Source organism: Tursiops truncatus, chromosome X (assembly GCF_011762595.2).
Source record: "Tursiops truncatus isolate mTurTru1 chromosome X, mTurTru1.mat.Y, whole genome shotgun sequence".
Classification (NCBI taxonomy): Eukaryota; Metazoa; Chordata; class Mammalia; order Artiodactyla; family Delphinidae; genus Tursiops; species Tursiops truncatus.
The window spans coordinates 16,022,423-16,035,375 of record NC_047055.1 but is presented as its reverse complement, the minus strand read 5'-3'; the positions used below and the strand labels follow the sequence as shown (position 1 = coordinate 16,035,375).

Sequence of the window (12,953 nt, the reverse complement as noted above, 5' to 3'; positions counted from 1 at the left end):
TTCTCAAACTTCTCTGACTATGAAACCCTTCTTCCAACAATCACCTTAAGTCTTAAAAAGATGTCAGCCCCTTTAGTCTGTTTCTGCCCTTTTGCCTACTTGGTAGCAATCCCTCTCTGAGAATCTTCTCATTCTTCCCCCCAGCCATAATAGGAAAGGAACTGATCTCAGGGAGAAAAAGAAGCCAACCACTAAAATACAGAATATATTTGTGTGTGTGTGTTTGGCAGTATTAAGGAGTGTTCCCTTTATGTTTAGATGTCAGCTCTCTGATGGTTAGTAGAGTTAAATAATGGAAACATCAGGGGTGACTACATATTAGGAAGTCTATCAAAGTATGATTTAAATTGCAGTGTTATTTAATACATATGCTATACAGTAAGTTCAGTGCACTCTTTTTCAATAGAAAAACTGGCTGTTTTCTTTGTAACGTGGACTGTTTGGCTGAAATAGCTAAAATAGAAGAAATAAGATTGCATAAACTTTGAAATACTGCTTATGATTATTCTTTCTCTTCCCTTAAACAGAAATGTACACTTTGCAGTCAGCCCGGTGCTACTATTGGATGTGAAATAAAAGCCTGTGTTAAGACTTACCATTACCACTGTGGAGTACAAGACAAAGCTAAATACATTGAAAATATGTCACGAGGAATTTACAAGTAAGAGAACAATTGTCCATTTTCCTAAACTTGTCAGTAAGTAACTGCCCTTAAATAGATGACATTAGTTTACTTGCTCACTCTTCTTAGGTGGTGTTTAGCCAAGTGTAGAATACTAAGGACTCTGTATAAGAAATGAGTACTGCAATTGACATTTTCCTCTGCCTACACATCCCTGGATTAGCATTCATTCAATCAGTATTTTTATGCTTCCTGTGTGCCAGGTACTGTGCTAGGAGCTGGGCATACAATAGTGATCAAAACAGACAGAGACAGTGTCCTCATGAAAGCTTACAGTCTAGTGGGAGAGAGATATATCAATTAAATGGTCACATAAATATACAATCATAAACTTCGTAAGTGCTGTAAAAGATGTTACAAAGCGCTGTGACAGCATGTAACAAGGAGGAGCTAACCTACTAGTCTGTAGTGGGGGAGTGTTTGGGAATTTCCTTAAGGAAATAGTGCTTGAGCAGAGATATGAAGGGCGAAATGAATGTGGGCATTGGGAAGGCGTTCTAGGCAGAGAGAACAGCGTGTGCAAGGCCCTAAGATGGGAGAGAAACAAGGGTGCAAATGAGGGGGTGGGTGGTAGGAGGCTACTGCTGAGGGTCCAGGTGAGAATTGTGGGTAACTTAGAATAGGATATAGTTGTGAAGGCAGAAGTTGAAAAGATACACTTGGAAGACTGATGAAAGAGTAAGGTTTGGAGATTTGGGATTACATGTTACCCTCCTTTTTATGGGCCTCCACTTAGCAGTGCTGCGTTGGGCTAGTGTTATCAATGTGAATCTACAGTGGTTCCCTTTGTTTAATCGAATGGAGAATAAGTTGGTAGAGATCCCTGAATATTTATTTGGTTTGCCTTTGCAAGTTGTAAAGCACTTCCTCGCTCTCACATTCCCAGCGTGCAATAAACCAGTGACTCAGGGTCTCCTATTCCGTGGACAAAGCAGTTTGCGTAAGCAGTCACCAAGTCATTTGGGTGATTGCGTGAGGTGCTAATGCTGTATTATAAAATTGGCCAAACTTCGCTTAATAATAAAGGCACATGTTTTTCAAGTGAGTTCTATCAAGCCTTGAAGGAACAGATAATTCCAATGTTATTTAAAGACGTCCAGCACATAGCAAAAAATGGAAAACTTCTTGGTTCATTCTGTAACACGTGCATAGCTGTGACACCAAACCTAACAAAGACAGCATTTAACAACAAAAATTTTAAAACTAGAGACCAGTCTTAACTTTTATAAATATATGTACCAAAATCTGAAATAAAATATTAGAAAATCAAATCCAGGGCTGTAGTCTAACAATTTAAAGATTATTCAAAATTAGGAAATATATAAATGTGACCTGTTACAATTAATAAAGAAAAATCCTAGTGGATAGTGAAAAGACATTTGATACCATTCAACATCCATTTCTGAATTTTAAAGTAAGGTAGCAAGAGTGCTCTTGGTGGTAAGCTAGGAGTCTTAATAGAGTGTTAGGAGAGACAAAAACGGCAAACAGCTTATTTAGTGTTAAAGTAAATGGACCATGGTTCTTAGCCAGAGCTGAGCCTCAGAATCGCCTGGAGGTGGATACGGCCCTCTTTAGAAATGTTCATGCCTAGGCCCTACCCTCAGATTTAAATTCAGTGGGTTGAGGCCCAAACCATGTATTTTGATGACTCTGCAGGTGATTCTCAGGTTCATCTCTAATTGAGAGCCACTATATCAATACACTTTCATTCAGATCAGGAACAAGACAAGGGTGCCAACTGCCAACGTTAACTTTCACTCTTTTTCTGGAGGGTTAAGCCTGTGCAATGAGAAAAGGAAGGAAAATGTATAGTAAATGTTGTGAAGGAGAAAAATACAATTGTCAATATTATTGATATTACTGTCTACCAAGAAAATCCAAAGAAATCAGCTCTGAATTTATTAAAACTTATAAGAGCTCAGTAAGGCTGCTGAATATGAGATGAATTCTTAAAAACAATTCCAGTAATAACTACTTAGGAAATGTAAAGGAAAAATGTCTATCCCACCACACACACACACACACACACACACACACACACGTGCATACACATACACCAATGGTGAACCTTTTCTAAAAATAGCATTTTACATAGGACCCCAATGAATGACGAAATATATTATGTTCCTTGATAGGCTCAACTTTGAAAGATACCTATTCTCCCCAAATTAATCTATATACTTAATACAATTTTAATGAAATCCAACTTTTTGAGTTTTATCTAAAAAAGTAAATGTGGTATTATTGTCTATTAGTAATGATTGTTACCTTATATAACAGGAAAAGAAATAGAAGCTTAAACGAGATAGAAGTTTGTTTCTCCCCTAAAAGACGTCCAGAGGAAAGCAGTGCAGGTGTGGTAGGCAGCTTTTCAGTGTTATCGTTGGCCTCCATTAGCGTCTTTCTGCTGTCTCCTCCTTGGGCTTCCTTCCATAGGAAGCAGGAGGAAGCAAGGGCAAAGGAAGATGGAAGGACAAAGTAGCTGTTGCTCCAGCTGAGTCAGGCTTTAATCAGCCTTCCTAGAAGTTCCATACATGCTTCTGCTCAGCATCTCATTTGCCAGAATTTAGTCATATGTCCAAAGGAGGCTGGGAAATATACTCTTAGTGGACACATTGCTACCCAAACAAAATATGGTTTAGTACTATGGAGGGTGGTGGGGGATAGGTAGTGGGGTAGCCAACTAGTATAGCACATGAAGCCAAGAAAATTTTTAATGCAATTGAGAGGAGAAATCCCCTGTTAGATATCAAAGCCAATCATATAGTAATTAAAACAGTATCACATAAGATAGATCACAGAAGATCACAGAAGACAGATCCGTGTCTTTGTTGGAATCATATAAATAATTGTGGTAGCATTTTATATATGTGGAGACAATGGATTAATTCAGTACCTGATATCTATACAGTTGGCTCTCCATTTAGAAAACGGTCTTGACCCAGGGAACTCTACTCAATATTCTCTAATAACCTATATGGGAAAAGAATCACTGATTCACTTTGCTGTACACCTGAAACTAACACAACATTGTAAGTTAACTATACTCCAATAAAAATTTAAAAACAAAGAAAAAGAAAAGAAAACAATCTTGAGTATAGGCGGCCTTTCTAAGCATGATAGGGAACTCAGAACTTTTATTTAACTACATTAAAATTAGACTACCTAAAGAGAACTCCAAATCATTACGAAAAACACAACCCAGTTTAAAAAATGGGTAAAGGACGTGAACAGGCAGTTTATAGAAGAAATAGCCATGGGTTTTAAGCACATGAAAAACTGTTCAACCTTATTAGTAATGAATCAAATGCAAATTAAAACAAGATCTTACCAATTTTGGCAAAGATGAATAGGATTTAGACTATCTACTGTTAGCTAGGTTTTTGAGACACAGGCATTCTTATTCCATGTTAAGGTTGAATATAATAAATTGGTACAATTTTTTAGGAGAGCAATTTATTATTGGAGATGAAAACCTTAAAATAGTATATATCTTTTGCTACTAGTGTGCTTGTAGGGATTGAGCAGACAACAGTGCAGAGATGTATGTGCAAGAAGTGTCATTGCATTATCGTTAGTGATAGTGGCAACACCCACTAGGGCATCTTCTTAGACTCAACTATACTTCAAACTGACAAGATTACCCCAGATGGCATCAGTCTACTCAGGAAGAATATAGACAAGAACTACAGCTTGCCAGCAGGGTGGCATCAAATATTCGTCTTCTCTGAGAGTCCTTGCAGCAGTCATTGTAGCAGTACAGCTCAGGTCCAATAAGATATGATCCACATTGGGGAAAAGCCTCATACCCCATTGGAGTCAGCACCTCTTAACAATACAGTCATATAGGCATAGATAATTTTCAGGTTACACCACACTGAAAGAGGACCAAAGATAAGACTTCTTATCAGAATATGCATATTTTTCCCAGTCCAGGTACATTCTACCAACTGGGGGGGTAACATAGCTTAGTAAAATAGTTGACACACTAATTTTTGTTAAGTTGCTAGAGGAAGAGAGCTAAAGAGTTAACCAAAGGTGAAATTCTCATGTGGAATGGGAAAAGATTTTTAACTTTTCACCCACAATAGCAAAGAAAGAAAGAGAGAGAGAGGGAGGGAGGGAGGGAGGGAGAAAGAGAGAAAGGAAGGAAGGGAGGAAGGGAGGAAGGAAGGAAGGAAGGGGAGAGAGAAAGAAGGAAAGAAAGAAAATCAAATCAGAATTCTATCAGGAGATTTAGTAAATAAATTTTAGTACATACATGTATCTAGTGGAATACTATGCAGAAATTAAAGAATAAAGTAGACCCATGTGTAGAGTTGTGGAGAGGCATTTCAGTGATTGAGTCAGGGGAAAAAGTTACATAATTCTATTTTAGCATATAAAAAGTACGTGTGTACACACACGTACAAGATTTGTGTATGTTTTTTATACATAGAAAATTTTCTAGGAGCATAGTCAGCAAACTTAATAGTTGTCATCTCTCATTCGTTGCATAGGGGTGGAGAAGAGGCAATTTTATATTCTCCTTTATATGGTTCATGAGCAATCCATTATTTTTAAAAGTAGCCAATAATATTTTAAAATAACAGGCCCATTTAAAATGTTTAGAATTAGATATGTGGAGAATTATTGTGTTTACATTTTAACTTTATTTAGGTATTTTCACAATAGTTATCCGTTTTCATTTCAGGAAAAGATGGAAAATGTAGATAAGAAAAATAAAACTAAATGTCAACTTTAATTCTACCACCAGAGATAATAACTTTAAATCTTTTGGAATATTTTCTTCTAGACATTTGTGTGATTGTGTATATGTGTATATTTATAAAAACAAAACTTTCTTATATATACTCTTTTATAACCTGTTTTCCACTTACTATATCTTTAGTAGAGGCATTTTTTTTCTGTGACGTTAAACAGTTGTACATCACCATTTTAATGGTTGCATAGTATTCCAGTGTATGGGTGTATTAGTTTGTTCAATCAGTTCTCTTTTTAGACATTTAGATGGCTTTTATTTTTTAGCTGTTAGAAAACCATGTTGCAGTGATCATTTCTAAACAAAAGTATTTGGACTGGGATCCATGATGATTTGAAATGCTCTTTTTACTTTTTCACATTGAAATTTGTTTCTTAAATCTGCTTAGAAGTGGATTCCAGATTTTTTCATAGAGACCATGGAGTTCAAATGAGTCCGTAAGCAGGCAGTTTGGGGAGAGAAGAATGGACAAATGAAAGGAAATGCAAGGAGGAATATTTCTGAATGAAGTGGCTTCCTTCCCTCCTACATGTGACTTGCTTTCTTTCTTTACCAGCCCTTTCTGGATCCTGAATATATTCATATTAAAAAGGCGAGGGAAGATTATATAGTGATCTGTTTATCCTGTTTTATTGTCTTTATTGTATTTCTAAGCTATTTAAATATGTATTTTTCTAAAATGTCAGCCTCCCACCATAAAACAGTAAGTTCTGTGACAGCAGAGATCTTGTTTCACTGGTCAGCACCTGCGGCCTTGGTGTCCAGACTGGTGAAAGACACATAATAGGCCTATGGGAAATAGTCCTTGAGTGAAAAATAATCCGATAAAAAGATTAAAATTTGTTCTAACAAGAAAGGGCTCATCCTTTTAGATAAAACTCTGTTATAAAAATTTCTAAAAGCCCACAAAAATAGAAGAGTATAACAACCCCAGTCTCAGCAGGTACCAACTTATTGCCACGGTTGTTTCATCTACATTTTTTTTCTTTCTGAGGTATGTTAAAGCAGAATCCCAGATCTCTTGTCATTTTATCCTTACATACTTCAATATCACTATGCTGTCATCACATCTTATAAAATTAACAGTAAATTCTTAGTATCATCTTATACCTGGTTCACTTTGGCATTTCCCCAATTGTCTTGAAGATGTCTTTTTAGACTTGATTTGTTCAAACCTCAATACATGCAAGGTCCTTACATTGCATTTAATGGATGTCTCTTAAGTCTCTCTCAATATAGAGCAGTCCCCACTCCACCCTTGCCTTTTCCTTCTACCTGTTAAGGAACCCTGATAAGTTGTCCTGTAAAAGTCCCATATTCTAGATTTATCAATTTGCATTTTCCTGATGTCATTTACCTCATTTCTCTACCCCTCTGTATATCCTGTAATTTATAAGTTGGCTCAAAGGCTTAATTAGATTCAGGTTATATTTGGGGGAAGATACTTCATAGGTGCACTATATAGAAGTGATATTTGATATTTGAACTCATGATTGAACTCATGATTTAAAGTGATTCCTAACATGCAGCGTTTGAAGAGTAGAAATTCTCCATAGTTCTTTGAAAATGTTTTAAGAATAAAAAATGATGAGCAAAACTAGGTCAGAAGTCAGTTGTTATTGCTGCCCCCCCAGCCCCACCCCTGCCGTTTATTCTACTCACTTGTTAGAAACTTTTCATGTTAAACCTAGTCTTATACCATTTGTGGCAGATGAATTCCTGTGATCATCTTTTATCCGTTGCTGACCACAAGAGGGCATCCACTGAACATTTTCTAAGCATTGTTCCATCTTGTCATCTTGTGTATAATTGACCTAAAACTGAGCTCAGATCAGCTCCCACCCTTCTTTGATTATTGTAGGGGTATTTAACTATAAAAAATATAGTGATGTATATACAGTAAAGTGGCCTAAACCTTTGTTCAAAATCACCTGCATTGCTATTTTCATTAAAAACAATGAATTTCAAGTATATACCCAAGTAAAAGGTTGTCGGAACAGCATGATGTCAAAGTATCCCTCCAGAGATGGTTTGTTAATTTCAAAGAGGGAATACTTACCCTTACGATAGAGAAATCTGGCCGTTTCTACCACCTTAAAGCAAGTGAAAACAGCACACTCATAGCAGGACATTCTGAAATTACATGCATCCTGAGGTATGCAGGATTACCTACAAAGTATCCTGGACTAACAAAGGAAAGTTGAACCTAAACTTAACCAAGGCCTTAGACCTTGTTTCTAGTTTACAGGAAATAAAGGGTGAGAGAAAACCAAATAAAACATTCACAGGGACTTCCCTGGCGGTCTAGTGGTTAGGACTCGGTGCTTCCGCTGCCGTGGCCTGGGTTCAGTCCCTGGTCAGGGAACTAAGATCCCACAAGCTGTGCAGAGCGGCCAAAAAATGAAAAAAAAAAACTGTAAAAAAGACTCTTAAAAACCAAACCAAAACAAAAACATTACCACAGTTAGATAAATCCAAAATGTGGTGTAGTTGACGAGGCATATGGTCTGACTCTTCCCAGAAGGTCAGTGTCATGGGGAAAAAAAGAAATTAAAGGAGCCAGTCTACATCATGAGAAACATAGCTAAATGCAGTACCTGGAAAACTGTTAGGTGACTCATAAAGGTGTTCTAGTAAAGGCCAGGACACTAATGATGAAAAGGTACTTGAGGAGTTTGAGTAAAATTGTTTCATGAAATGTGAGCAGAAAGCAGCAGCATGTATACTATTTATATTATTTCCTAAAATGTGCTTTGAAATTATGTATATGAACCATTATAGAATATCATTATTTCATATATATACCTAAAAGTTGATATTTTCATGTTGGCCAAGAACTTTTTTTAATCTCATTGGGCAAAGTGAGGAATTGCCTTATATTTGGACATATGTGGTTTTATTTCAGACGAACTTTTATTATTTCATTAATAGAGTGCTTTCCTTTCTATCTTTTAGACAGAGATGGACCTATAGCTAATTGTGGGGTGTTTTTTTAGTGTGGATGAGGAAACCCAGATTTTAAATGGGCATGGACCTCATCCACTAATGACATAAATATATTCTCATCAACAATGACAAAACATTTTGAGATTTTTATCTTTCATCATTGTAGACTATATTGTAAAAATCATAGTGGAAATGATGAGAGAGATGAAGAAGATGAGGAACGAGAGAGTAAAAGCCGGGGAAAAGTAGAAATTGATCAGCAACAACTAACTCAGCAGCAACTTAATGGAAACTAGGTATGAAAGTTAATTATATTGGCTCTGTTGTCAGGATACAGTATACACACTGATAAATACGTATTGAGGTAATAATGTGCAGTATGATTTTTTTAATGCTATTATGTTTAGTTAAGCATGTTACTAGAATGCTGAGGATGTGTAGGCTTGCATAGTTTTTTTCTTTTAACTAGCTGATTTTGTAATAATAAACACAAGCTATCCACTTTATCAATAAATGTAGTTGTAATGTCAAACCAATAAGATATTCTTGCTCCTCAATAACATTATATTATTGTGTTCCCCTCAAGCATCATATTTTACATTTTTTTATCATCTTTTAAACAGGTTCATGGGACAGAGTTAGAAAACTGGGAATGAATAAGACATCCATAACTACTATTCTTTTTTCACTGTTTTCTAAAATCAAAAAGGGTTTGTAACTTTTTACTGCCCAACTCTTAGATCCTTCATTGAACTGCCTAAAAACATCTTGTTTGTTTTATGAGCCTTCACTAGATGGCAGAGTTTGACATGTTGATATTACGTAGCTGTAGTTTGCAGTTTCTGGGAAGCAATTGAAACACTATTAACCCTGTGTATAGTGTCAACAGTTAAAGCAGACATTGAAATGAAGTAAGCTATATTTCTGGACTGAACAAAGTTCTACTGTTTAGAGTGTCTAAGTTTGTTTAGTGGATTCATACTCAAGGGAAAGCATAAGCAAATTTCACTTTACAGTGCAAACACGCCTCTGGTGGCAGCACATGGGAATTTATGAATTTTTTTTCCGCACTCAAGTAATGGAGGCGAGAAATGAAGAGAACCTTCTTTTTCTCTTGGCTTCGACAGCACATGCTAAAAATCTCTTCCAAGAAGTGTGCTAAAGCTTTTCATTTGGTTCCTGTTAAAGTTGTTCTCACTGACCAGCATGGACTCAGGCAACTGGTGATTGATTATAAGCTCTGAGCTCCAGTGCTTACGGCAAAATTCTCTTGACAGTAACCCTCTTCTCTTTTCATGTCATACAAAGAGCTTCTAGCAAAATGATTGGATCCTTTCAAGTTTAAACTAACATTTGGCAACAGCAAATTAAGCCTCTTTAACCTTTAAAGGGTTACCACTTACTAAGGACTTTAGCCACCGTGTCTGAAACCCGTTCCTCTCAAGTGCCGTGTTGTTGTGGAACACTTCATATATTGGCCCAAAGTATGTAAGGAGATCTCATGTGCTGTAGAAGTAAAAAAAAAAAAACAGTCTTTGCATAAAGCAGTATTTATTTTTAATTTTGTGACCACTATTTTAGAAACTTTATTTAATATTTTTAATGTTTTCATTAATTGCTTTGCTTATCTATAAAATAGGATTCTGTGTCCTATTTTTCTTCTGGTAGGGTTCAGTGGTGTTTTATTGATCATCTGAATTGTTCCTCAAAGCCTAAGAACCCAGCTTTTTAGAAAGGATTTTCACACTGGCATTTCTAGCTAGTGATATTTTCTTCCACTTACCTGCTGAAGCACATTTATATATTTCTTTATGGCAAAACCAAAAAATTTTAGTTGTGTTCTGCCGAATATTACCATAGCACCTCAATATCAAGGGTAGGGATTCTGATTTCTGAATTATTAGTTAACCTACCACATTAAAGCAAATTAGCCAACAAGAAATAACATGTTAACTTGACTGTACATTGAGATATTCTGCAGCTTATGGAAAAGCATTTTAAAAATGTAACAGGTGGAAAATTACACTGTGCTTAACGACTGATTTTTTTTAACTGCTAGTCCCTTAAAGTCACATTTGTCAAGTGTGTATTCACACATTTACTTAAATCAAGGGACTCGATGACTGCTTTATTTTAACCATCTTTTATTATTTTTAGAAGGAAACTAGCTTTAGTAGTGGATTGCCCTATATGTTTTTCTCCTTTTGCTCTAAATATACCATTGGATTTTTTGTGTGTGTATGTGATGAATTTTCAAAATTCACCATGACTTGAAGTGCAACGACAGATCTAGATGTTTGTTTACCAAGCTATGTGACTTTTCCCAAAGGATCTGTACTTTATTTCCCTACAGCAGCTTGAAACCCATTATTTTAAATCTTTGAATCACTGTGTCTAGATCATTTTTACATTGTGTGCCATAGACTTACCCATGGAATAATAGAGCACCTTCATTTTTGGACAACTACTGTAATGATGTTTTTAGGAAAAATGGAAGGTGCCGGGGGTAATAATGGCCAGTCAATAATCATGTAATGGACTTCAAATACAATAGCTGTCAGTTAATGGATTTGTTATGTAATAAACTGTATGACTTTGTATGGGTTTCTTCAACCCTTTCTCTGCCACTAGCAACCAGAATAGCACTTTACCATTTGGTTGGCTAGATAAGTGGCTGGCTACCTATTTTTCTCACTGTGGTGTGATTGGCTAAATAGTCTTTCATTAAAAATTGAAATGTAAATTGAAGTCACATGAAAAATCACCTTTGGTTGTAAACCTCCAATATTTTGATTCTCTATCCATGTTTTCGTCACATGCTGAGTAAAAGTGCCTTACAATGTAAAAATTGTACAGTACTTATGTTCCCAAGTAGCATCATCATCTTCTGGGTAGTAATTACATCGTGGTATGACTATTTAGAAAAATGGACCTCAGCAGTGTATTTACCGTTCATCTCCTAAGTCCTTAACTGTAGTTTTAATAAGCATGACATTATTTGATAAGTATATAACATTTACATCATTTCAAAAAATACTGCCATGACTGTCTTTTATGCGTATTTTAGCTTGAAATTTTGAAGCGTCTTTTCTTTTCTCCTTTTTTTTTCCCTTTTTTGTTTTGTTTTCGTTATCAATATTAAACAGTGTAATCTTTGCAAGCGTATATTGAAGATTATTCTGGAGCATTTATTGCCTTACCAGAAATGTTAGTAAGAAATGTTCTTTAGAGTAGAAGGATAGACTTGAGTTTCTATACTTTAATAAGAGCTCTTTGTTCCTGGGGGGAGGGGGGATGGGAGGGGTGAGTTTTACTTTCATCTCAGTTTATTAAATACCCACAAATGAAATACATTTTATTTCAAGGATCATCCATTTTAGAATTTCAGATAGTACTTGCTCAGGAGTACATGCTACTCAAGATATTAAGAGAATAACAAGATATGTAGATCTACTGTTGAATCAGAATCTATGTACTTGAACAAATGTGTGACTCAAATATCTCAAAGCAAAAGAAAAGTGTTCTAGAATGTTGTTGCTTTTTTAAAAAGCACTAAAGTTAGACCAAGGTATACAGTTTTGTTCTAACAGACATTTAGGTTAATTGTAAAGATAAGGAATGCATTATGGGTCAAAATCAAACATTCCTCTCATGTTATGTATATTTTGTTCCTGTTATATTGGCTTTATTTTCAGAATTGTAGTTTGTAGTATTAGTTTCCTTTTATTGGTATTCTTGCATATACTATTCATTCAATAAATGAGTTATGACTTTCATGTTCGTATTTATGTCTTTTTTGTGCAAGGGTATGATGAAGCTTATTTGTAACAGCAATAGTACTGTGTTCCTTTTAGTCTTGCTTTTATTTCAAGGTGAAATACCTAGTTTGTTTAATAAATTTGTCGTTAAACAAGTATGAGAGAGAAAAATGTGAATTTGAGTTTAGTTCAAAGTTTCACACATAAGGCTTTATCAGGGAGAGAATCAGCACTCTTTCAAAAGTATGATAGAACTGCATTACATTTTGGTTCTTTTATCATTCCATGATAAAGATACCTACAACTTAAATCGGGTCCTCTGGAACCTAGTTAGAAGGTGATTTTAAAAATAAACCAAAACTCGTAGTACAATTTATCTGCTTGCTAATAAGGGTGCAGGATAATATCCTTGTCATAAAGGGATTCCACCTTAAAGATTTAAATGTACTCCCTTTACTCTGGACAGCTTACTTCTAGCAGTAGTGCTCATGTATCGAGATGGTCCTATCCAGGGCAGAAATCAAAGTTTTAATTGGTAGAATTTGCTCATTCCATACATACAATTCCTAACCTGTGTTCCTGCATTCCTACTCAAAAGGAAAAAGAAATCAAGTAAGAGGTTCTGATTAATGCTGGAACCATAGGAGAGTGTGCTTTATTGCAACTGCTACACACATGCTTGGCAAGTGTGTGTGTGTGTGTGTGTGTGTGTGTGTGTGTGTGTGTGTGTGTGTGTGTGTGTGTGTGTGTGTGTGTGTGTGTTGAAAATCCATTACTTAGTTTCATTTTAATTACCCCATAA

General features: G+C 35.7%; 1 protein-coding gene across 4 annotated transcripts in view; it reads left to right on the top strand.

The window, feature by feature from the left end:
- Window positions 1–12,169, top strand: part of PHF6 (PHD finger protein 6) — a 52,532-nt gene extending 40,363 nt beyond the window's left edge. For 3 of the 4 annotated variants that reach the window (XM_019919059.3, XM_019919055.3, XM_019919057.2), the window contains 3 exons: window positions 528–661; window positions 8,560–8,689; window positions 9,017–12,169. In XM_019919059.3, the coding sequence (XP_019774618.1) occupies window positions 528–661; window positions 8,560–8,689 (264 nt within the window). In that variant the 3' untranslated portion in view covers window positions 9,017–12,169. The remainder of the gene's footprint in view (window positions 1–527; window positions 662–8,559; window positions 8,690–9,016) is intronic. The other variant, XM_073799411.1, reaches the window with a different exon arrangement.
- The last annotated feature ends 784 nt before the right edge of the window (window positions 12,170–12,953 follow it).